The sequence below is a fragment of the Cherax quadricarinatus genome, chromosome 17 (genome assembly GCF_038502225.1).
Source record: "Cherax quadricarinatus isolate ZL_2023a chromosome 17, ASM3850222v1, whole genome shotgun sequence".
Classification (NCBI taxonomy): domain Eukaryota; kingdom Metazoa; phylum Arthropoda; class Malacostraca; order Decapoda; family Parastacidae; genus Cherax; species Cherax quadricarinatus.
Window position 1 is genome coordinate 4918100 of NC_091308.1, and position 27419 is coordinate 4945518.

The window sequence follows — 27419 nt, forward strand, 5'->3', positions numbered from 1 at the left end:
GGAACCAGAACACGGGTAAACAACTCAGTGACATCAGAACTTACTAATGTAAAATCATTGGACATATTCAAATTATGCGGTTTGTCAGTGAGATCAACATTGCTTTTTACGTGGGTTTCAGAAATGTTGCCAGACATTGGAGTTAAAACTTTTACTAACGATTTGGACAAATTATATGTCACTGTTCACACCGAGCTAGTTACAGGTCTCGCTGGAAAACCCGGCTTATGAGTTTATATCAAACTATACATATAAGGGAGTGTCTCTGAATGTAACTGACAGTTGTTTAATCAATTCCTCACTACCTCTCAGTAAAGTTCTAAGTTGTTTATTAAACTTATTATTTACCTGGTCCATCGGATTTTTATTAAGGGGCACGTATGTTCCCCGGTCTTCTAATAACATGTTCATTTTTCCACTATAATCTATCTTGTCCATAATTACTCTCGCATTTGCTTTGCCTAATTTCGTAAGGTGAAGTCTAAGATCTTTCCTTAATTCATGGCATGACTTATCAAATCTTTGAGGACAATTCGGTTCCACAGGTCTGAGAAAAGCCCCACATGCCATGCCTTTGCAAATGTTGAATACTACAAGAGAGTATTAAATGATTGCTTAGCTATACTCTGTAGCCAAAACAGAAAGAATCATACAAACGACCACGCTATGATTTTCAGTTTTATGAGGAACATAAGTATAGAGGAAATCAGAAGTAGGTCTACTGGCCTAGGCTAGACAAGTCCAACACACACCCAACTCAATCCCACTCATTTATCTGTCTATTATTTTTTTAAAAAATAAATAAAAATTAATCCATGTTAAGCGCTAAACCCAAGCGAGTCATTCAGCGCAAGACGTGTTGGAGGCTCGATCCTCCGTCTGGTGAGCAGAATGAAAACCTTTATCGAGACGTTTAGCTCTTTCAATAATTCTATTTAACGTTCTTATTTTATTCATTATGAGCAACAGAATTCTTAAACAAATAAACATTAAAACTATTTTTTCGAACTAATGGAAAATGAACGTAATTTGACCTTAAAAACTGCAGAGCACATCTGATCATAAAGGTTTTACCTTCTTTAAAAATAAAACAGTATACAACTTACGATAGTTTGGAAGGCCTTGACCCTGAGAACCATGGGCTCGCGTGCATTAGCTAGTACAGACCTCCTCAGAACAGCCTCAAACTGTTCCCACCATCCTGCCTTGTAGGGCGACTTGTTCACCTGTAAATTATAACGGTGATCACATAACACAGTCGACGTAAAAATTGAATATTTGATGAAAAGTACAAATTTAAATCAATATTCTAGTATTCTTAGAACTGAGCGAATCGTATATAAAAAAAATCAGTTGATAAATAATAAAGCTTTTTTTGACATATACGAGTCATGATGCGCGAAACTGAAAGTCTTACTCTCTGATATGTGATCTAGTAGCACATATGTGGCATAAAACCTCTTAAGTGACCAAGTCTCTCACAGGTTACATAGTCACTCATAGGTGTCTTAGGCCATCACAAGTGACCTAGTCCCTCACAGACGACCTAGTTCCCTCACAGGTAACCAAATCCCACACAGGTAATCTAGTCAAGGGTGATCTAGTCCCTCACAGTTGACCTAGTTCCCTAAGGATGACCTAGTCCCACACAGGTGACCTAGTGAGAAATGGAACTGAGGTCGTACCAGAAGTGCCGTTTCTACCTGGAACCTCAGTAGCTGGTGCTAATCTGGTTCAGTCAGACCAAGTGATGAAGTACCACGGGAAGTGACCAACCCAGAAGTGGGGTATTTGGAGGCCTTTGTAACCTCTAGAGAGAGATAGAACACCTGTCATGGTCTTTAAAATCTTTTGGTATGTGAAGAAAGGAGTGGTGGTTGGTAATCCTCAAACTCGAGTCTTGTTATGGGACTCTAGCCTCCATGGAGGAATACGGTATGAGGTTTGTTCCCATGGGAGGTGACCTCGGATATATAAACTGTGGGGTGCGCAGCTACTTTGTGGAGTTAGCCGAAGCCAGTGTGTATAGGGGTTTCAGGACCTGTGGCTAGATGCTGGCTGGCTTTTCCGACCACTGCATCAGTCTATTCAAATCTTCCTGGAGTGCTCTAATGTCCTCGTCAGAATGAATTCGACTGCCTATTTTGGTGTCATCGGCAAACTTGCTGATGTCGCTCTTTATGCCCTCATCTATGTCGTTTATGTAGATTGTGAACAGCAGGGGGCCCAACACTGACCCCTGTGGAACACCGCTCGTGACGCTTCCCCACTCTGATTTCTCCCCATTTATGCAAACTCTCTTCTGCCTATTTGTCAACCATGCCTCTATCCAAGAAAAAATTTCTCCTATTCCATGTGCCTTAATTTTCCTCAATAGTCTCTGTTGTGGGACCCTGTCAAAAGCCTTACTAAAGTCCATATACACAATATCATATTCATTACCATGATCTACCTCCTCAAATACCTTAGTGAAAAAAGTTAATAAATTCGTAAGGCAGGAACGCCCCTTTGTAAAACCATGCTGAGATTCGTTGATTAATTTGTGCTTTTCAAGGTGGCTACGAACTGCCTCGGCAATTATTGATTCCATAAATTTTCCCACTATGGAGGTTAGGCTTATTGGTCTATAGTTCGAAGCTAAGGACCTGTCACCTGCTTTGAAAATAGGTATCACATTTGCCATTTTCCACTTATCTGGCACCATGCCAGTTTGTAGTGATATATTGAAAAGATTAGCCAAAGGTTTGCTAAGCTCCTCTTTTCATTCCTTTAGAACCCTTGCATACAGTTCATCAGGGCCTGGTGATTTGTTAGGTTTTAATTTATCTATTTGCCTAAGGACCATGTCACTTGTGACCCTAATCGTGCACAGTCTATTATCGCCCTGTTCTACATAATTTATCATTTCTGGAATATCGCTGGTATCCTCCTGTGTAAAAACTGAGAGGAAGTACGTGTTAAAAATTCTACACATTTCCTTATCACTGTCAGTGAGCTGACCCGAGGAACTTTTGAGTGGGCCTATCTTGTCCCTGATCTTACTTCTGTATACCTGAAAGAATCCTTTTGGGTTAGTCTTCGATTCTCTTGCAACTTTAACCTCATAATCTCTTTTTGCTTTTCTAATTCCCTTTTTTATTTCTCTCTTTAACTGAATATATCGATTTCTTAATTGCCCCTCTCCTCTTTTGTTTTGCCTATATATGCCTCTCTTTTGACCAATCAGATATTTTAATCTATTGTTCATCCATTTAGGATCATTTTTGTTTCATCTGATTTCCCTATTTGGAACATAATTTGACTGAGCAGCTAGAACTAAGCCTTGGAAAGCGTCATATCGGCAACCATCACCACCTACCTGACCCTTAGTCAGGTCATTCCAGTTCAGCCCACCTAAGTAATTTTTCAGTCCTATGTAATCAGCCAAGCGAAAGTCAGGGACAGAGACTTGATTGCCATTATTAGGGGAATTCCATGATATATTAAAACTGAGTGATTTGTGATCACTTTCCCCAAGCACATCATTAACCTCAAGATTATTAATTAGTGTTTCCCTACTGGCAAGAACCAAGTCAAGGAGGTTATTTCCCCTAGTTGGCTCTGTCACAAACTGTTTTAAAAAACAATCCTGGATCGTATCAAGAAAGTCACCTGACTCTAAATTTCCTGTCAAATTGCTCCACTCAATCTGTCTATAGTTGAAATCTCCCATTAGCACAACATTTTCGTATGTAGATGCCTTACGAATTTCGTCCCATAGAAGTTTACTGCACTCCCTATCAAGATTTGGGGCCCTGTAAATCACACCCAAAATTAGTTTTTCTCGGCCCTCGAGAAGCTGTAACCAAACAGATTCAGTGGCTGACGCTTCTAATTTTATATCTTGTCTAACACAACAATTTAAATTGTCTCTGACGTACATCACTATTTCACCACCCTTCCTGTTGACCCTGTCAGTGTGGAATAATTTATACCCTTATATGTGACATTCAGAGGGCATCTCTCTATCTTTCAGATTGAGCCAGGTCTCTGTTATAGCAATAATATCTATGTTTCCTGCACTTGCAATTAATCTTAGCTCATCTATCTTATTTCTTACATTCCTGTTATTAGTATAGTAAACCTTAAGGGAGCTAGTCCCTTGCTGCCCTCTGCTGTCCCTCTTTGTTTGCTGACCTGATCTATTGTCTTTATTTATAACTTCATGCTGAATGCCTTTAATACATTTACTGTTTCCAACCCTAGTGTTGCAACCTGCTTGTTTCCCACACACACCCATACCTCTATCTTCTGGAAGGTGAGGCGGTACAGTCACCGCTGCACCTCATCTTCTTTATTTGTAAAACAAGGTTCTTTCTTCCTACTCCTCCGCTCTGATATATGATGAGGTGACCTAGTCCCACACAGGTGACCTAGTCCCACACAGGTGACCTAGTCCCACACAGGTGACCTAGTCCCACACAGGTGACCTAGTCTCACACAGGTGACCTAGTTCCACACAGGTGATCTAGTCCCACACAGGTGACCTAGTCCCACACAGGTGACCTAGTTCCACACAGGTGATCTAGTCCCACACAAGTGACCTAGCCCCACACAGGTGACCTAGTGTCCGCCGTCCCTTTGCTTACATGAACGTGGTTGGGCGAGACACCATTGGCATCTGAGAAAGACTTCTTATTCTCAGCGACGGCGTAAGCGACTTGTTGTCCCGAGGTGCTGCTGAGGAAGGCGTTGCAGGTGCTGTCCACCCTCGTGCGGCACTCAGCCTCATTGCCGGCTTCGATGGCCAGCTCCGAGATGAAGAAATCTGCCGGATTGTAGTTCTTGGGACACGACCTTCCTAAGCTGAAGAAAAGAAAGAACATAAGAACATAAGAAAGAAGGAACACTGCAGCAGGCCTACTGGCCCTTGCGAGGCAGGTCCAAGTCTCCTACCGGCTTAAGCCAATGCCCCAACCTAGTCAGGGCAGGTCACATTCACTTAAGGAAGGAACACGACAACTGACCTAGTAGCACAAGCTAGTCAGGTCCAACTCACACCCACCCACACCCACTCATGTATTTATCTAACCTATTTTTAAAATTACACAACGTTTTAGCCTCAATAACTGTACTTGGGAGTTTGTTCCACTCATCCACAACTCTATTACCAAACCAGTGCTTTCCTATATCCTTCCTGAATCTGAATTTTTCCAACTTAAAACCATTGCTACGAGTCCTGTCTAGGCTAGATATTTTCAGCACGTTATTTACATCCCCTTTATTTATTCCTGTCTTCCATTTATACACCTCAATCATATCCCCCCTAATTCTACGCCTTTCTAGAGAGTGCAGATTTAGGGACCTCAGTCTATCCTCATAGGGAAGATTTCTGATACATGGGGTCAACTTTGTCATCCTTCTTTGTGTGTTTTCCAGAGCATTTATATCCATTCTATAATACGGTGACCAAAACTGTGCAGCATAATCTAAATGAGGTCTAACCAAGGATATATAGAGTTGAAGAACAATCTGAGGATTCCTATTATTTATGCTTCTTGATATGAAGCCAAGGATTCTGTTAGCTTTATTGCGAACACTTATGCACTGTTGTCTTGGTTTCAGATTACTGCTAACCAGGACTCCTAAATCTTTTTCGCAATCCGTAATATTAAGATCTACATTATTTAGTTTATATGTGGTATGGTTATTTTCCTGTCCAACATTAAGAACTTTGCATTTGTCTATATTAAACTGCATCTGCCACTTCTCCGACCACTGCATCAGTCTATTCAAATCTTCCTGGAGTGCTCTAATGTCCTCGTCAGAATGAATTCGACTGCCTATTTTGGTGTCATCGGCAAACTTGTTTATGTCGCTCTTTATGCCCTCATCTATGTCGTTTATGTAGATTGTGAACAACAGGGGGCCCAACACTGACCCCTGTGGAACACCGCTCGTGACGCTTCCCCACTCTGATTTCTCCCCATTTATGCAAACTCTCTTCTGCCTATTTGTCAACCATGCCTCTATCCAGGAAAAAATTTCTCCTCCTATTCCATGGGCCTTAATTTTCCTCAATAGTCTCTGATGTGGGACCTTGTCAGAAGCCTTACTGAAGTCCATATACACAATATCATATTCATTACCATGATCTACCTTCTCAAATACCTTAGTGAAAAAAGTTAATAAATTCGTAAGGCAGGAATGCCCTTTTGTAAAACCATGCTGAGATTCGTTGATTAATTTGTGCTTTTCAAGGTGGCTACGAACTGCCTCGGCAATTATTGATTCCATAAACTTTCCCACTATGGAGGTTAGGCTTATTGGTCTATAGTTCGAAGCTAAGGACCTGTCACCTGCTTTGAAAATAGGTATCACATTTGCCATTTTCCACTTATCTGGCACCATGCCAGTCTGTAGTGATATATTGAAAAGATTAGCCAGAGGTTTGCTAAGCTCCTCTTTACATTCCTTTAGAACCCTTGCATACAGTTCATCAGGGCCTGGTGATTTGTTAGGTTTTAATTTATCAATTTGCCTAAGAACCATGTCACTTGTGACCCTAATCTTGCATAGTTTATTATCATCCTGTTCTACATAATTTATTATTTCTGGAATATCGCTGGCATGGGAAATCTGGAAAAACAGATGGGACGTGCAACTATGACCACCCTAGGAAATGCCATGACCATATGACAACAGGAAAATGCAAACTCCCTTCCTGTAAGCTTTTTCACCCTGAACTGTGTACCTCTTCAGTACAGGAAAGACTGTGCTATAACTTAAATTGCCAGGCATACCATCTAAAGGGGACAAAAAGATACAAAACATCCAGGCCATGGGAAAACCTGGGTAGCCACAGCCACTCAAGAGGGAGAGGTTTTTTAGTGCCAGGAAGGAAAAAAAACTGGCAGGAAATGGCAGAAATCGTACACCAAATCCAGTCATTCCTGGAGTGGAACCACAGTCGATGGCCTCCACTCCAAACCAACAGATACAGATACTAATGCCGGAAAAAAAATCCCCCCCCCAGTACCAACAATACCACCAGTCCGATAACATTCTTCTTTGCAAATATACAGGGTCTAAAGCCAGCAACAAACAACAAAATACCTTTCATCCGTGGACTGCTTGCAGAGGCAAAGGCAATGTTCGCGGCTTTCACTGAGACCCACATAAAGGATCACTTGGACAACGAAATATGGATCCCAGGTTACAACCTATACAGATGTGACAGAGTGAACAGGCAAAAGGGGGGGGGGGGGGGTTGGCCTGTACATTGCAGAGTCACTTGTTTGCACAGAACTGCTAAATGCCTCAAATGATGTAGTGGAAGTTTTAGCAGTAAAGGTCGAGAACCAAAACCTAGTCATTGTGATAGTCTACAAGCCTCCGGATGCAACATCCCAGCAATTCCAGGAACAGCTGTTAAAAATTGACCACTGTCTGGAAAACCTTCCAGCTCCTGCACCCAACATCTTGCTCCTGGGGGATTTCAACTTAAGGCACCTAAAATGGAGGAATATAGCAAATAATATTGTTGCAGTAATAACACCAGGAGGCAGCTCTGATGAAAACTCACACTCACGCGAGCTTTTAAATCTCTGCACAAAATTCAATTTAAACCAGCAAATAATAGAGCCTACTAGACTGGAGAATACACTAGACCTCATCTTCACTAACAATGATGATCTGATAAGAAATATCACCATATCAAAAACAATATACTCAGATCACAACATAATTGAGGTTCAGTCATGTATGCGCGGAGCCCCAGACCGACATAATGAGATTAGTCACGAGGGAGCATTCACCAAATTCAACTTCAATAACAAAAACATAAAGTGGGACCAAGTAAACCAAGTCCTAACCGATATAAGCTGGGAAGATATACTAAGCAACACAGACCCCAACTTATGCCTAGAACAGATTAACTCGGTGGCACTCGATGTATGCACAAGGCTTATTCCTCTAAGAAAAAGGAGGAGTAGATGTAAAACAGAAAGAGACAGGCGCTCCCTTTACAGGCGACGGAAAAGAATAACAGAGCGGCTAAAAGAGGTCAATATATCTGAAATGCGTAGGGAGACACTGGTCAGAGAAATAGCAAGCATCGAACTTAAGCTAAAAGAATCCTTTAGGAGTCAGGAATCGCGGGAAGAACTAAAAGCCATAAATGAAATCGAAAGAAACCCAAAGTATTTCTTCTCCTATGCCAAATCAAAATCGAGAACAACGTCCAGTATTGGGCCCCTACTTAAACAAGATGGGTCCTACACAGATGACAGCAAGGAAATGAGTGAGCTACTCAAGGCCCAATATGACTCAGTTTTTAGCAAGCCGCTAACCAGACTGAGAGTCGAAGATCAAAATGAATTTTTTATGAGAGAGCCACAAAATTTGATTAACACAAGCCTATCCGATGTTATCCTGACGCCAAATGACTTCGAACAGGCGATAAATGACATGCCCATGCACTCTGCCCCAGGGCCAGACTCGTGGAACTCTGTGTTCATCAAGAACTGCAAGAAGCCCCTATCACGAGCTTTTACCATCCTATGGAGAGGGAGCATGGACACGGGGGTCGTCCCACAGTTACTAAAAACAACAGACATAGCCCCACTCCACAAAGGGGGCAGTAAAGCAACAGCAAAGAACTACAGACCAATAGCACTAACATCCCATATCATAAAAAATCTTTGAAAGGGTCCTAAGAAGCAAGATCACCACGCATCTAGAAACCCATCAGTTACACAACCCAGGGCAACATGGGTTTAGAACAGGTCGCTCCTGTCTGTCTCAACTATTGGACCACTACGACAAGGTCCTAAATGCACTAGAAGACAAAAAGAATGCAGATGTAATATATACAGACTTTGCAAAAGCCTTCGACAAGTGTGACCATGGCGTAATAGCGCACAAAATGCGTGCTAAAGGAATAACAGGAAAAGTCGGTCGATGGATCTATAATTTCCTCACTAACAGAACACAGAGAGTAGTCGTCAACAGAGTAAAGTCCGAGGCAGCTACGGTGAAAAGCTCTGTTCCACAAGGCACAGTACTCGCTCCCATCTTGTTCCTCATCCTTATATCCGACATAGACAAGGATGTCAGCCACAGCACCGTGTCTTCCTTTGCAGATGACACCCGAATCTACATGACAGTGTCTTCCATTGCAGACACTGCAAAGCTCCAGGCAGACATCAACCAAATCTTTCAGTGGGCTGCAGAAAACAATATGAAGTTCAACGATGAGAAATTTCAATTACTCAGATATGGTAAACATGAGGAAATTAAATCTTCATCAGAGTACAAAACAAATTCTGGCCACAAAATAGAGCGAAACACCAACGTCAAAGACCTGGGAGTGATCATGTCGGAGGATCTCACCTTCAAGGACCATAACATTGTATCAATCGCATCTGCTAGAAAAATGACAGGATGGATAATGAGAACCTTCAAAACTAGGGAGGCCAAGCCCATGATGACACTCTTCAGGTCACTTGTTCTATCTAGGCTGGAATATTGCTGCACACTAACAGCACCTTTCAAGGCAGGTGAAATTGCCGACCTAGAAAATGTACAGAGAACTTTCACGGCGCGCATAACGGAGATAAAACACCTCAATTATTGGGAGCGCTTGAGGTTCCTAAACCTGTATTCCCTGGAACGCAGGAGGGAGAGATACATGATTATATACACCTGGAAAATCCTAGAGGGACTAGTACCGAACTTGCACACGAAAATCACTCATTACGAAAGCAAAAGACTTGGCAGACGATGCACCATCCCCCCAATGAAAAGCAGGGGTGTCACTAGCACGTTAAGAGACCATACAATAAGTGTCAGGGGCCCGAGACTGTTCAACTGCCTCCCAGCACACATAAGGGGGATTACCAACAGACCCCTGGCAGTCTTCAAGCTGGCACTGGACAAGCACCTAAAGTCAGTTCCGGATCAGCCGGGCTGTGGCTCGTATGTTGGTTTGCGTGCAGCCAGCAGCAACAGCCTGGTTGATCAGGCTCTGATCCACCAGGAGGCCTGGTCTCAGACCGGGCCGCGGGGGCGTTGACCCCCGGAACTCTCTCCAGGTAAACTCCAGGTAAGTATCTTCCTGAGGAAAAACTGAGAGGAAGTATGTGTTAAAAATTCTACACATTTCCTTATCACTGTCAGTGAGCTGACCCGAGTAACTTTTGAGTGGGCGTATCTTGTCCCTGATCTTACTTCTGTATACCTGAAAGAATCCTTTTGGGTTAGTCTTCGATTCTCTTGCAACTTTAACCTCATAATGTCTTTTTGCTTTTCTAATTCCCTTTTTTATTTCTCTCTTTAACTGAATATATTGATTTCTTAATTGCCCCTCTCCTCTTTTGATTTGCCTGTATATGCCTCTCTTTTGACCAATGAGATGTTTTAATCTATTGTTCATCCATTTAGGATCATTTTTGCTTGATCTGATTTCCTTATTTGGAACGTAAGTTGTCTGAGCAGCTAGAATTATGCTCTGGAAAACGTCATATCGGCAACCATCACCACCTACCTGACCCATAGTCAGGTCATTCCAGTTCAGCCCACCGAAATAATTTTTCAGTCCTATGAAATCAGTCAAGCGGAAGTCAGGGACAGAGCACAACACCAGACACAAACATCTCTATGACATTCCCCGTGTCCGACTAAACCTTTACAAAAATTCAATATATGTCAAAGGCCCTAAAATCTTGAACACCCTACCTGAAAATTCTAAAACTGCAGACACATTCATCACCTTCAAAACTACCATCAGAAAACATCTTATCTCCCTGATACACCCTGTCAACTAATTACACGAATACCACCTGGTGGTTAACACTTACACTCACTCACCCGTTTGACCATAAACAGAAATATCAATCTCAATCTCAAAATAATGAATCTTAACTAGTCATAAGTTGGCCTGTGATACTCCAATACTGAAACTATGTATAGTGCCAAAACAAAAGCATTCACATTGCTAAACTCACAAACTAGTATTTAGTCAGCCATAATACCAACTTACCTCATAATTTTGTAATATTTTAAACTTAAGATTTAATTTAAGTCTGCCCGAAATGCCTAGCCATGCTAGGTGTTCTAGTGGTACACTCTGTAATTATTATTTTACTACATGTAAACCACACAATAACCAAATTCAGTAAACTCAGCATTGTAATCCTTATAGAGAATAAACTTTGAATTTGAATTTGAATTATTAAGGGAATTCCATGACATATTAAAACTGAGTGATTTGTGATCACTTTCCCCGAGCTCATCATTAACCTCAAGATTATTAATTAGTGTTTCCCTGCTGGCAAGAACCAAGTCAAGCAGGTTATTTCCTCTAGTTGGCTCTGTCATAAACTGCTTTAAAAAACAATCCTGAATCGTATCAAGAAAGTCACTTGATTCTAAATTTCCTGTCAAATTGCTCCAGTCAATCTGTCTATAGTTGAAATCTCCCATTATCACAACATTTTCGTATGTAGAGGCCTTACGAATTTCATCCCACAGAAGTTTACCGCACTCCCTATCAAGATTTGGGGCCCTGTAAATCACACCCAAAATTAGTTTTTCACGGCCCTCGAGAAGCTGTAACCAAACACATTCAGTGGCTGACGCTTCTAATTTTATATCTTGTCTAACACAACAATTTAAATTGTCTCTGACGTACATCGCTACTCCACCATCCTTCCTGTTGACCATGTCAGTGTGGAATAATTTATAGCCTTGTATGTGACATTCAGAAGGCATCTCTCTATCTTTCAGATTGAGCCAGGTCTCTGTTATAGCAATGATATCTATGTTTCCTGACTATTTCCCACACACACCCATACCTCTATCTTCTATCAGTTTAAAATCCTAGGCATTTCAGCAATGGCCCTCTCGATTGAGTTTGCAAGAGCTACCACCCCTACCCCAGAAAGATGTACACCATCCCTTGCATACATATCATGTTTGCCATAAAAGTTGTCCCCAGTTGTCAATGAATGGGATTGCAAGTTCCTTGCCGTATCTGTCTAGCCAGCAATTTACACCAATTGCCCTAGACAACCATTCATTGCCCACTCCCCTTCTAAGCAAGATGCTACATATAATTGGGACCCCTCCCTTAGACCTAATTAAATCTATAGTTGACCTGCACTTATCTAGCAGCTCTTCTCTCCTACCCTTCCCAATATCATTTCCACCAGCACTGAGACAGATAATAGGCTTGTTCCTATTACCTGACATGATATTATCCAACCTGTCGACTATGTCACTAACACCAGCTCCTGGGAAGCACACTCTATCTCTTACCTTCTTATTCCTATTACAGAAGGCACGGTCCATATATCTTAACTGTGAGTCACCAACCACAAGTATGCGCTTACCTCCATTTGCAGGGGAAGTAGTACCTTTACCTTCACTGGCCACTGAAGTACACTCATCTTGAAGAACAGAGAAGCGATTTCCTACCTTCAAATCTTTTCTCTTAACTTTCCTTATCTTGATGCTTTTCCCATTACTGGGAACCACTTGTCACTTGTAGTAGGTGCTGGACTGTACCTCACTGCTGGTAGCCGTTGCTACCTCCCCACCTACAGCTTCCTCGCAGCGAGAGACAGACTGCACCTCGCTGCTGGTAGCCTCATTCCCCTCCACCATATCAGCCACCTCACACTCGCTCCCAACCCCATTGAGGTGAACCTTCAGCCTCCTAATTTCCTCTTGGAGAAGCAAGACTTCCTCCTTCAACTCTTCAACCTCAATTTTTAGAACACTGCAAAAGCAAGCCATGGCTTTGTAACCATCCACACTAATCCCCAAAGCAGCTCAGGGCCTGTGACCTCATGTGACGACTGACCACTGACCACCGACCACTGACTTACTCATTTGCACCTTATTTTTTTTTTTTTTTTAGAAAATTCATTGGATGAAGTACAATATTACTATTATATTTTCATCGGGAAAAAAGTAACGTCTTGCCAACTTCAAAGCGGAAACTCGATGGGCACAAGAATTGGTAAAAATTACAAAAAAGACACGAGGATGGTGGTAGTGCCCGAGTTGCTCCCTCAGTTTTACAATCTGGTAAATATTAATTTCTTCAGCCTATTGTGCTTACCTGATGAATGTAAGTGACGTTGTACTTGTAGACTAAGTTATTAAATTTTGAAAGAGACCCTGGCCATGAAAGTTACACGATTATTATTATTATTATTACTATTGAGAAAGGCTAAGCGCATGTGGGTCAGTCAACCGGGGTGAGAGATGGAGGTTCGATTCTCCATCTGCTAATAACGAGACAAACTTGCTACCTAACCAAACTTACCCAGAGAAGAATTGTAAAGCATCTGAGGTGGAGCCAAGGAAGGCGACGCGTCCCTCGCCCATCAGCAACACACGGTCGAACAACGCGAACACCTGGCAAAAATAATTAGAAACATGGACAATTCTCTTTTACGATTTTTCATTTGATTTAGGTTTGTGGCGAGTATTCTTTGGTCCAGTGATTTCAGAAGAGCATTATAATCGCGATGGAAGTGAATTCTAATTTAGATTATTCTTTACTAGTTGCAGTGGCATTGTTTGAAACACACACACACACACACAAACTCATACATACACACGCAAACACTCATACAGAGTCTGAGTATCGACCCTTGCAACCACAATTAGGTGAGTACAGACAGCCGTGAATCGACCCTCGTAACCACATATAGATGAGTACACACACTGACCTCAGAGCTGGGTTGATGTATGGTGGAGATGACAGTCTTATTCTTGCTGGCCAGGTTCCTCATCGCCTGCACGATATTCTGAGCCATGAAGGAGTCCAGGCCAGAGGTTGGTTCATCAAGGAACATGAGTGCTGGATTAGTCAACACCTGCAACACAGTAAGGCGCATGAGTGTTGGTTTAGTCAACACCTGCAACACAGTAAGGAACAGAAGTGCTGGGTTAGCCAACACCTGCAACACAATAAGGAACATAACTGCTGGATTATTTTATAGCAATAAGAGTGGAAGAAAGCAATGGTGAAGGGAAGCAAAAGTAGAGGGAAGCAACAGATGTAGAGGGAGGGCAGCAACAGATGTATAGGGAGGGTAACAACAGATGTAGAGGGAGGGCAGCAACAGGTGTGGAGGAAGGATAACAACAGGTGTGGAGGGAGGGGTAGCAACAGGTGTGGAGGAAGGGTAGCAACAGGTGTGGAGGAAGGATAACAGCAGGTGTGGAGGTAAGGTAGCAACAGGTGTGGAGGGAAGGGTAACAACACGTGTGGAGGGAGGGTAGCAACAGGTGTGGAGGCAGTTAAGTGTTTCCAGTTAGACGTCAATAAGTATATTTTACCTCACAGGCGAAAGCGAGTCTCTTGGTTTCTCCGCCAGAGATGCCCTTCAGACGGCCCGGCACCCCGATCAACGTCTTGGCGCACTTCGTCAAACTCAGCTGCAATATAAACACCATGTCAAGCTTATCTGCACTGTAAATGCTAAATCATCATACACTTATAACGTCGTATCTCTCCCAGTAAACAAATAAATTACAAGACAGCCTTCAAAGGTGATGATTGGAGAACTTGGAGCTATATGCCCTCCTCTTTGGGTCAAACCTAATTACTCTCACAGCCCAGATGCTCTACCAGCCCAGTGGATTTAGCGCATCCCCATGATCAAAAAAAAAAATCTGTATACCCTTAAATTAGCCTGGTCATGGACAGGGCCGCGGGGGCATTGACCCCCAAAACATCCTCCAGGTATACTCCAGGTAAATAAGGAGTCTTATTAAACATAGCATCAAGTAAAGTGATGATCAATTGGGAAATACAAGATTACATTCAGACGACCTCTAAATTTTCTGAACAACTTATTATTTAAATTCTTATACATAAAAAAAAAAAGTTGAGCCAACCTGGGCCGAGTTAGATGTAACAAAGTTTATCAGGTCAGCAACTTTAGGTACCCGCGTAAAGATCACGTGGTCATACTGGAACTATTAGACGCCACAACTTATAACCTCAGCGCAGGTTGGAGCGGCAGGACAGTTGAGATGTGCTAGGCTCACGCTCCTACCATCGTCTCTCAACACAGCCCGTGGCAGAGCAGTAAAGCGTGTTAATTGCAACTTTATCATCAAGAACCCTAAAACACCTGCGACACCTGTCATGACTATGACTCACCTCTTGCATGACCTCCTCCACACGTTTGACTCTCATCTCGTGGGATAAATGCCGGTCCATCCTGAGATGAGCCTGGCAAGGAAAGCAACAGTGTCAGCTGGAATATTGGGTCGAATATTTACAGACTGGTCATTCTTAAAGGAATGTAATTTGAGTTTCAGACCATCTTGCAGTATTGTTGCACACCCTAATATGATTTAATGCTGTGTTTGACTCTTGTGCTGACAGAATCGAGTACTGTTGTTGTGCTACCCTAGGTATCTTTTCCTGTTCTTCCAAAATAAAGCATATTACAATCACTACAAGAAATCTTATATACTCCTCCCACTGTGTTTGCAGGTGAGTTCTTGATTAGTATTCTGTTGACTGTTAGCACAACACCAGTTCTTAATTCAGACAGCACAAGAGTCAAAAGCTATATTTAATCACATTAGAGTTCCTATTGGTAAGGAACATCCTCGAATCCGTGATTATAAAGAATGATAACCAAGGCTGATATAGTCAAGACTCATATAAGCTTGATTCATATTTATTAGACGCAATTGGTCATAACCTTAAGACAAATACTCCTGACTGTACTAGATGCAGCAGATGCCAGTTCCCCGTTGTGGGAACTGTGCGTTGCACAGAGGATAAATTAGAGCATACGGACATCCTGTTAGAGCTGTCATTGGTAGTTTACCTTTATAACAGTAGTTTTCTTTGAACATAGTTCGAATCTCCATTTTCTCTGATATGTTGCATAAGCTTCAATTTCGCCGTAAGTAAGTAAGTAAGTTTATTCAGGTATACACAAATACAGTTACATAGATTATCGTACATAGCAGCATATGTGTAGAGAACCTGGGATAACCCAAAAAAGTCAGACAGAGTGACTTATTTCCATTGGGGTCCTTTTATCTTATTATTATAATACAAAGGTAATATTTTCTTGTTATCTTTATATGTACATGCTTCTAAGCTGTTGTGTTTCTGGGCACCTCTGCAAAAACAGTGATTATGTGTGAGTGAGGTGAAAGTGTTGAATGATGATGAAAGTATTTTCTTTTTGGGTCACCCTGCCTCGGTGGGAGATGGCCGACATAAAAAAAAAATCTTATTATTCTATAATGAAGATAACATCTTATTATCATACTAAAGACTACTACACGAGGGTCATTAAGACTATCTACAATACGAGGTTCATTACTAGGAATAAGGTAAAATTACACGTGTGTTAGCTAAAAAATAGAAAATCATTCCCCTCCCTTTCTGTGGCTACATTCATCAGACACCTTTTGGCACTCTTCTTGAACTGGTTCATGCTATGACTGGCTTTGACATGTGCAGGCAGTCTGTTCCATTCCTTTATTGCTGTACAATAAAAGGTGTTTGAAGCCTGGCCACTGACTGTGGGTACTACAAAGTTGTGCTCTCTCCCCCTAGTACTATGATTGCTTTGGTTCCCAACCTTGACAAAATTGACAGCAAGATATTCTGGACATTGTTTGTGAGCAATTTTATAAACATGATTTAGCTTCAGTTGTTTTACTCTGTCTTCAACAATAATAATAATAATAATAAAAATAATAATTTTATTTTAGCATGATGCATGTTTGTACAAAGGAGTGTAACAATTTGGTGAGCATGCCAAGAGCCCTTAATATGTAGAGCATTTCGGGCAAAGTTAAGACTTAATAAGTACAGTAAGTTTATTTACCTACAATTACACAAGTTCAATTAAACACGTTTTGGGCCTTGCAACTGTCTAACAGGATAACCCTAAAAATAGGAAAACCCTCCTTCCCCCCCCCCCCAAAAAAAAAAAATATAAGTTGCTCATTTCCTTTGGGGTCTTTTTAATGTATTACTATGAAGCAGCCTAGTTGTCAGACACAGTAGAAATCAATCGTGATTATAACCATACATACAAAATATACTAAATAAAGTACATATAATCAATAGGAATAGGAATCAATAGGAACATTAGAGAAAATCAGCATATTATAATATATACACGATTGTTAACACTAAAAAAAATCTCTTTCCTCCTTTCTGAAGCTTCATTCGTTAGGAACGTTTTAGCTCTCCTCAACTGGGTTATGCTAAAACTGACCTTGACATATTCAGGAAATCCGTTCCACTCCTTTACTGCTGTATACTGAAATGTATTATTATTATTATTAAAGATTCGCCGGTATTATCCGGCCCGGGCCTTTTCCAAGTGGTGGCCCGGCCTTGGCTCCCTCTTTAGGGAGTGTCTGAGACCTAAGTCTCACATGGGAGGAGGCACAAGTACCTCCTCATCTTTGGGACCAACTGTCCCCAGGCCTAGCCACAAGCTAGGCCTCTCTGGTCTGCCATCCCCGCCCCAAGGGGGTAAATGGGAATGACAGTCTTGTGAGCTAAAGGCTCGGGCTCAGGCACCTACCCTACCCTAGAAGGGTTAGGCATGGTGTCGATCCACTGAAATGTTTCTAGCTTGACCACCTACTGTAGGTACTACAAAGTTATGCTCACTACCCTTGGTACCATACTGGTTTTGGTTCCTAATATTGACAAAATCTTCAGTAAGATAACGATTGTGAACAATTTTAAAAACATGATTTAGTTACATCTGCCGAACTCTTTATCTTCAACATTCAGCAGGATGAATCTCACAATACATTTTTGGATCGTGAGATTCAATTTTGAGATTTTTTGTTTTTCAGTTTTCTTTGTTAGAGCTGAGTACAACGAAGAACAAGAATAATCCACATGATACTGTATAATAGCTAGACATAGGGTCCTGAGACCCTCGCTAGATAAACACTTCGCTTTTCTATAGAGGAACTTTAATCTATTTGCATATTCTGATTTTCGTTCAACTATGAAACCAGGCATCTGAATTTTTTTCTAATATTCACAATGCATTCTTGTAGTAAAAACCTTTCAGTCTGTTTAATTGTGTGTACATGTCACCTTCCATAATAATAATAATAATAATAATAATAATAATAATAATAATAATAATAATAATAATAATAATAATAATAATAATAATAATAATAATAATATTTTATCTCTCTGAGCCATACAAAAAAAATGCAGTAGAATTTACTGTACATGAACTAGTACAAACGTAGGCACAAAAGAAAGTCTTACCTGTATTTTTTTTGTACCTCTGTATGTATGTTCAAATTATTAAATAAATAAATAAATAAATGAATTCCGGGCAAAGTGACAGTCGAGATTCGGGGTCTTTAACACCAATTGACTGATGGTTCGTTTCTTGAGTCACATTGTGAGGTTCGATCCTGGTGGTGACCTGGAAGAGTTGCCCGATCATAATGAGGGGAGGGTGAAGGAGGAAGCTAGGTAATGAGGGAGAAGCTAGGATGAGGGAGGGAGCTAGTATGAGGTTGAGAGCTACGATTAGGGAAGAAACTAGGGTGAGGTAGGGAGCTAAGGGAGGGGCTGTAACTAGGATGATGGGGAGCTAAGGTAATGGAGGAAGTTAAGGTGAGGGACAAAACTGACCTGGAAGAGCAGTTGTTCCCTCACAGTGAAGGTGCCAATAAAAAGATCTTCCTGCTGAACGTACGCTGACCTACTGGTCAGCAGGTCCGGTGTCACTCGCTGTCCGTTCACGTACAGCGATCCTGCCAAGGACACCTACATTAGCTCACACCTATACGGATTTATACGTACACCAGCTCACACGCTCACACATGCACACTAGCTCACACTTAAACATACACTCACGGATCCACATGAACACAGACTCGCACACTATCACGCGCACATTGGATCACAAGTACATATACTAACACGGTCCACGGCCGGATTAAGGCATGGGCTTTAGGGGCTGCAGCCCAGGGCCTCCGCCAGCTGGAGGGCCTCTAAAAATGTTCTCAAAATCTTACAGTTTACTGATGTTTTAGAGGAATTTATTTTCACAAAATTACGCCAAGCTAATCTTTGAATTTTAAATCTGATTAGTCTTGTAAAAATACATTTAATATTTCTTTTACTCTCTTCTTTTTAAAAATATCACTGGAGGCCCCACGGTACCTGCAGCCCAGGAGCCCCGCGGTACCTGCAGCCCAGGAGCCCCACGGTACCTGCAGCCCAGGAGCCCCACGGTACCTGTAGCCCAGGGTCCCCAAGGTACCTCTAACCAGGGGCCCCAAGGTACCTGTAACCCAGGGGCCCCATGGTACCTGCAACCCAGGGGCCCCACGGTACCTGTAGCCCAGGGGCCCCACGGTACCTGTAACCCAGGGGCCTACAAATTTTTAGTCCGACTCTACTCACACCTACACTGTCTCACATGAGCACTAGCAGCTCACATATATACGTTTCCCCACGTACACCGGCACACATGTAAACTAGCAGCACACACATGTACACTAGCAGCTCACACGTAGACTAGCAGCTGAAACGTACATGAGCAATACACACTTACACTAGCAGTAAACATGAACACGTTAACTAGAGTGTGTACTCACCAGTTATCCTGAGGAAGTGTGTACTCACCGGTGATCTTGAGGGAGTGTGTACTCACCTGTTATCTTGAGGGAGGGTGTACTCACCTGTTAGGTTGAGGGAGTGTGTATTCACCTGTTAACCTGAGCGAGTGTGTACTCACCTGTGAACTTTTGAGTGTGTACTCATCTGTTATCTTGAGGGAGTGTGTACTCACCTGTTATCTTGTAGGAGTGTGTACTCACCTGTTATTCTGAGGGCGTCATCGCTCCTGAAAGTGAGGACGTTAAGGAGTGTGGTCTTGCCCGCTCCTGATGCACCCATGATAGCTAGCAGCTCGCCTGGTCTGCAGATCCCGGCCACTATGAGAGAGACATACAGTGTTACACTTCACTTCACGCACACATATATTCACATCAATGCATCAGAGGAAACAAGTGGTTTTTAAAGCAAAGACCACACTGCGACTGGCCGGGAGTTGAACCTGAGTCGTCTAGGCAGCCTCCTGGGAAGCTAGCTAAACTCTATACCACTACACCACTATGCCTTAGATGCACTGATTTATGTACTGGTCGTCAGACTGTTTTACAAACGGGAGGAGAATGAAATAAATCCTGAGACCTAACGTCTTGTGCCATGGTGGGGCAGTGCTCTAGGGCGTCGAGAGTTCAGCTAGCGTCCCAGGAGGCTGCCTAGACGACTCGGGTTCAAATCTCTACCAATCGCAGTGTGTTCTACATACATACACACACACACACACACACACACACACACACACACACACACACACACACACACACACACACACACACACACACACACACACACACACACACACACACACACACACACACACACACACACACACACACACACACACACACACACACACACACACACAGCAAGTGGAATAGCCTAGCAAGTGAAGTAGTGGAGGCAGGAACCATACATAGTTTTAAGAAGAGGTATGACAAAGCTCAGGAAGCAGAGAGAGAGAGGATCCAGTAGCGATCAGTGAAGAGGCGGGGCCAGGAGCTGAGTCTCGACCCCTGCAACCACAATTAGGTGAGTACAATTAGGTGAGTACACACACACACATACACACACACACACACACACACACCGCGACATTCCCAACGCAACTGAGCAACCTATACTACAACCCACTCACTGTTCCCTCTGCCACCAACCCCCATATCACAAACCTCACCCCAACAGCTGTCCCTTATGGGCATTCTGACCCCACCCCCATCAACACAAACCCCACCTACACCACAGCCCCATATAGGCCCCCACCAAGGCTCTCGCTCCCCCAACCCCAATATTCTTGCATGACCACAATGATAGAAAAGAAACTGAAGGTTTGGTACACAAACGCGGATGGAATAACGAATAAACATGAGGAGTGGAACGAAAGAATCAGTGAAAAATCCCCAGACATCATAGCAGTCACAGAAACAAAACTCGCTGAGACAATAACAGACACAATCTTCCCAACAGGATATCAGATCCTGAGGAAAGATAGAAGGAGTAGAGGGGGAGGAGGGGTTGCACTGCTCATAAAACACCGATGGGGATTTGAGGAAATGGAAGGCATGGACATGATTGGAGAAAGAGACTACATTGTAGGTACAATTCAGTCCGGAGAACATAAAGTAGTCATTGGAGTAAGGTATAACCCACCACAGAACTGCAGGAGGCCAAGAGAGGAGTACGAAGAAAACAACAGGGTGATGGTGGACACACTGGCTGAGGTGGCAAGAACAGCTCACTCGAGCAGAGCAAAGTTACTGGTAATGGGCGAATTCAACCACAGGGAGATCGACTGGGAAAACCTGGAGCCACATGGGGGTCCCGAAACATGGAGAGCCAAGATGATGGATGTGGTACTTGAAAACCTCATGCATCAACATGTCAGGGACACAACCAGAGAGAGAGGGGAGGATGAGCCAGCAAGACTGGATCTTGTGTTCACCCTGAGCAGTTCAGACATTGAGGACATCACTTACGAGAGGCCCCTTGGAGCTAGCGATCACGTGGTTCTGAGTTTTGATTATATAGTAGAGTTACAAGTGGAGAAGGTAACAGGAACTGAAGGGGACAGGCCAAACTATAAAAGGGGGGACTACACAGGTATGAGAAACTTCCTGCAGGAGGTTCAGTGGGACAGAGAAATGGTAGGAAAATCAGTAAACGAGATGATGGAATATGTGGCAACAAAGTGCAAGGAGGTGTAGAGAGGCAAAAACTAAGTGCAACAGAGAATGGAAAAGGTACAGGAGGCATAGGACCCAGGAAAACAAGGAGACTAGTAGAAGAGCCAGAAAGGAGTATGCACAGATAAGGAGGGAGGCCCAGCGACAGTTTGAAAACGACATAGCATCGAAAGTCAAATCTGACCCGAAACTGCTGTATAGCCACATTAGGAGGAAGACAACAGTCAAGGACCAGGTGATAAGGCTGAGGAAAGAAGGTGGAGAACTCACAAGAAACGATCAAGAGGTATGTGAGGAGCTCAACACGAGATTTAAGGAAGTATTTACAGTAGAGACAGGAAGGACTCTGGGGGGACAGACCAGATGGGGACACCAGCAAGGAATACACCAACAAGTGTTGGACGACATACGTACAGATGAGGAGGAGGTGAAGAAACTGCTAAGGGACATCGATACCTCAAAGGCAATGGGACCGGACATCTCCCCGTGGGTCCTTAGAGAGGGAGCAGATATGTTGTGCGTGCCACTTACCACAATCTTCAACACGTCCCTGGAAACTGGGCAACTACCTGAGGTATGGAAGACGGCAAATATAGTTCCCATTTTTAAAAAAGGAGACAGAAAAGAGGCACTAAACTATAGACCTGTGTCATTGACGTGTATAGTATGCAAAATTATGGAGAAGATTATCAGGAGGAGAGTGGTGGAGCACCTGGAACGGAACAAGAGTATAAATGCCAACCAGCACGGATTCATGGAAGGCAAATCCTGTGTCACAAACCTTCTGGAGTTTTATGATAAAATAACAGAAGTAAGACACGAGAGAGAGGGGTGGGTTGATTGCATCTTCTTGGACTGCAAGAAGGCCTTTGACACAGTTCCTCACAAGAGATTAGTGCAGAAGCTAGAGCATCAGGCGCATATAACAGGAAGGGCACTGCAATGGATCAGAGAATACCTGACAGGGAGGCAACAACGAGTCATGGTACGTAATGATGTATCACAGTGGGCACCTGTGACGAGCGGGGGCCCACAGGGGTCGGTCCTAGGACCAGTGCTATTTTTGGTATATGTGAACGACATGATGGAAGGGTTAGACTCAGAAGTGTCCCTGTTTGCAGATGATGTGAAGTTAATGAGGAGAATTAAATCTGATGAGGACCAGGCAGGACTTCAAAGAGACGTGGACAGACTGGACACCTGGTCCAGCAAATGGCTTCTCGAATTTAATCCTGCCAAATGCAAAGTCATGAAGATAGGGGAAGGGCACAGATGACCACAGACAGAGTATAGGCTAGGTGGCCAAAGACTGCAAACCTCACTCAAGGAGAAAGATCTTGGGGTGAGTATAACACCGAGCATGTCTCCGGAAGCACACATCAATCAGATAACTGCTGCAGCATATGGGCGCTTGGCAAACCTGAGAACAGCATTCCGATACCTTAGTAAGGAATCATTCAAGACACTGTACACCGAGTATGTCAGGCCCATACTGGAGTATGCAGCACCTGTTTGGAACCCGCACTTGATAAAGCACGTCAAGAAACTAGAGAAAGTACAAAGGTTTGTGACAAGGTTAGTTCCAGAGCTAAGGGGAATGTCCTATGAAGAAAGATTAAGGGAAATCGGCCTGACGACACTGGAGGACAGGAGGGTCAGGGGAGACATGATAACGACATATAAAATACTGCGTGGAATAGACAAGGTGGACAAAGACAGGATGTTCCAGGGAGGGGACACAGAAACAAGAGGCCACAATTGGAAGTTGAAGACACAAATGAGTCAGAGAGATATTAGGAAGTATTTCTTCAGTCATAGAGTTGTAAGGCAGTGGAATAGCCTAGAAAATGACGTAGTGGAGGCAGGAACCATACACAGTTTTAAGACAAGGTTTGATAAAGCTCATGGAGCGGGGAGAGAGAGGGCCCAGTAGCAACCGGTGAAGAGGCGGGGCCAGGAGCTAAGACTCGACCCCTGCAACCACAAATAGGTGAGTACAAATAGGTGAGTACACACACACACAGCTATGGCTCGACTCCTGTAACCACAATTAGGTGAGTACAGTTAGGTGAGTACACACACAATAGTATGCAACTAAATTAGTTCCAGAACAAAGGAGAATGAGCTACGTGGAAAGGCTAAAAGAACCGAATCTGATGACGTTAGACAGAAAATTCATGTGAGATATGATATCAACATATAAAATACTGGCTGAGGACATGTCTACATAATAAAAATACCCAATTTTAGCACGTGTCTAATTCTTCAATTTGTCGGTATTATATGCCATTGATGTTACAAAATACTCAGAGGAATTAAAAAGGTGGCGAGAGAGAATTTGTTTTAACACCAGTCATCTCCTTCCGAGGTAGCGTGACCCGAAAAAGAGGAATATTGCGTACCCTGAATTGTACGCAAGTTATATTGAAAAATTCTATGTTCCGTGTATGTCTATTGCCATATATCTTCATATTGGAGATGTTTTCAGAAATAGCTAAACCGAAAATATCTTACTTTACATGTTGTATTGCTCACGGTTCAAGTTAGCTAACTAGCCATCAGCTCATTAACCCTTCAGGTATTCCTGCTTTACCACGGTGAAGCCACGTCATTATACCCAATGTTGTGGCTACCGGCTTGACCTCCAGCAGTCATCAGCTGTTCTCTCATAGATGACACAGTCCACCCTCACCTTTCGTAAGAGCACCTCTATTCCTGGATTTAGTCTTATGGCCTCATGAGGTTCCCTAGGGACCCTCCAGCACCTTGAACAGTATCAGGCAGAAACCTCTCGGACTAGTGTGTGTTGCTGTATTAGAGATCCCCTCAAGGAAGGTTCCTTGATGTTGGTGAGGGGCTCTTGATTTAGGGAATTGGATCTGTGCTCCAGTTCCCCGAATTAAGCCTGAATGCCTTCCACATCCCCCCCCCCCAAGGCGCTGTATAATCCTCCGGGTTTAGCCCTTCCCCCTTGATTATAATAATAATAATGTATTAGAGATACTGGTGTTTGTCTCTAGTTCTGTCAGGAGCGAGTTTAAGCGGCATTTGCTTAAACAGGACGGCGAGAAAGTCGTGGGGAATCACTCGTCTGAAAACTCCTTTAAGTGTAGAAGATTCCTATTCCCACTTAATGTGTTACGAAAATTGTTACTAATTGTGGGAAAGTAATTAATATTCTACGTCCTAGTTACGCTACGGCGTACGAATGAATTGAATGTCGTGTTATACTTGAGCCATCCAGTATTACAATTAAGACAGAATATTGTGTATTGTACACTACCTTATTAAGTGAACTCAGTGTAAATTACTTAAAAGTACTTATTACGGTGACACCATTTTAAAGAATAAATATAGACCCCTTCTATGGTTTATTAAGAAATTTAATAAAAACCAGGAAACATTGTGATTTCCTACTGAACCCTTTATTCAGTTATTACTTTATTGCTAACCAGGGCGAAACAAGGAAACACTATCAGTCACTCAGTAACTAGTTAGAAAGCGTCGGGGGAGGCAATCACAGGTTGGAGAGTAGACACACTCCACATATCCTCACCATCCTTCAGAATGTGCGTCTCTTGGGTCTTCTTCTTCTTGCCACATCCTGTAGCAGTGACAGCGAAGACGTTCACCTTCTCCCACGAATAGGTCAGTTGCTCCCCGCCAGACAACTTCTTCTCTACTTGTATTGACACTTCCCCATTCTGCTATGATAAAGTACAGAGTAATAAAGGAAAGAATTAAATTTTGAAGCGGTTGTAAAGTTTGTTAGTAGCTTTGTTTTATTTTATATAAATTTTGTGTCTAGATCTGAATTGTGTATCGCTCTCCTTCTCTACTTTCTTCACTTATTGAATAATGTCAGTTTTTTTTTTACTTTAACAGCAGGAAAATAAAAACATATAGAATATTTCATTTAGTTACGTTTTGCATTAAACATAACATTTATAAGGGTAAATTATTTATCTAAATTAAGATATTCACATAAATCTAGAGCAGATCACCTTAAACCTTCCAAAAGAAAATCCGAATTGGCGGTTCATGCGCATGGTTCATGCACATGGTTCATGCACATGGTTCATGCACATGGTTCATGCACATGGTTCCTTGCGTAGGACACGCAACTATACTCTATTATCTTTCATTATCAGACATTAAGTCTTCGTTGTGTGATTCTTGTTAACTAGTATATGATGGCAACACAGATGGTATATATAAAAAAAAATAGTGGACTGATACTCTGGAGAAGACACACTAAAAGAAAGAGCATTAATATGTAATGGGTCTGGTTGACACATTTCCAGCAGGTATTGTGTGGTCTAGGCTGAACTGTTTTGTATTCGAACAGCTGCCTTCGATGACTTACAGAATATCCTGAGAAGCAAAGCTTTCTCAGAGGGAAAATTATAAGGTGTATAATTGTACTTGCTCTTCAGCAGAAAATCTTGACATACATCTTAAGATCTTCTGTTATCTGCCTTCCCTATGTTGTCCTGTGATGCAAGATGATGTGAACTAACTGCATGCGCGTTAAGACCCTACAATATTCCTCTACTAATTTTTTCTTGTTACTATTTACAACATTTATTCCGTCACTTGTGGGCGTCCTAGGCAGTCTTGATGGTCTACAATGTAAGGTTGTAAGTTATTTTCTTCCATGCTATATTTGTGATTCTGGATTCCCTTGACTCTTAGCTATCTATTTCGGGATAATGTTATCTCGCAACTATGCTGGGGCGCCACCAGACCGAAGTATCATAATCAAGGTCTGCCCTGTCACGCTGACTTACTCCTCTATTTATCAGAGAGCAGCACATCAACTTTCAAACTTCTCTTAACATCATGCTGTGTTTTTTCTCATTTTCTCTCCAAAAAAGTAGTCTAAGTATCATGTCAGTTTTCTCACACTTTCGAACACCTCAGACAGAACTGGCAGTCGTCCTACCAACACTGGCAACAACCATATCAACATTGGCAATATACCTATTGACACTGGCAATATTCATGACATCACTGGCGACACTCCTATACACACTGGTATAACTGTTATCAACTCTAACACTGGAAACACTCCTCTCAATACTTGCAACACTATTAACACACTTTATCAACACTTTTATCTAAACTAGCAACTCATGAAAACTGAAAACGCTATGAAAACGAATTTTCGATACATGTTTTATTTTTGCATTTATATTTAAAATTATTTACATTAAATAACATGCAATTTTTTTTAACAGTACAATGTGATATACTTGTTTCAATGAATTTGAAAAATTGGCTCATCCACAGCGAAAATTAACTGCAAATTCTCTTCTAATTAAGATACACCTGCTGTATAGCCCTTGTGGCTTAGCGCTTCTTTTTGATTATAATAATAATTAAGATACACCAGCATTTAAGTATTTGAAGCTGAGCAGAGGAGGCATTCTCTAGTTATCACATGAAAGTCAATTTATGTGATAAGTGGCAATTTAAAATTTGCAGATCTCAAAGCGAAAGCTAAACTTTATTGTCATGAAGCCCATGAACACAGAAATTTTGAAGCTTATCAGAAAAGGCATTCTCCAGTAATTTCTATGAATCCAATGACT

The 27419-nt window shown here is 42.3% G+C and overlaps 1 protein-coding gene across 5 annotated transcripts in view; it reads right to left on the reverse strand.

Moving 5' to 3' along the window:
* Positions 1-27419, reverse strand: part of LOC128686255 (protein white) — a 50149-nt gene that overhangs the window by 16325 nt on the left and 6405 nt on the right. For 4 of the 5 annotated variants that reach the window (XM_070085753.1, XM_070085749.1, XM_070085750.1 and 1 more), the window contains exons 3-11: positions 25382-25532; positions 19855-19971; positions 18662-18783; positions 15164-15235; positions 14335-14433; positions 13722-13868; positions 13313-13404; positions 4629-4845; positions 1107-1226 (exon numbers count right to left, since the gene is read on the reverse strand). In XM_070085753.1, coding sequence (XP_069941854.1) covers positions 1107-1226; positions 4629-4845; positions 13313-13404; positions 13722-13868; positions 14335-14433; positions 15164-15235; positions 18662-18783; positions 19855-19971; positions 25382-25532 — 1137 coding nt within the window. The remainder of the gene's footprint in view (positions 1-1106; positions 1227-4628; positions 4846-13312; positions 13405-13721; positions 13869-14334; positions 14434-15163; positions 15236-18661; positions 18784-19854; positions 19972-25381; positions 25533-27419) is intronic. The other variant, XM_070085752.1, reaches the window with a different exon arrangement.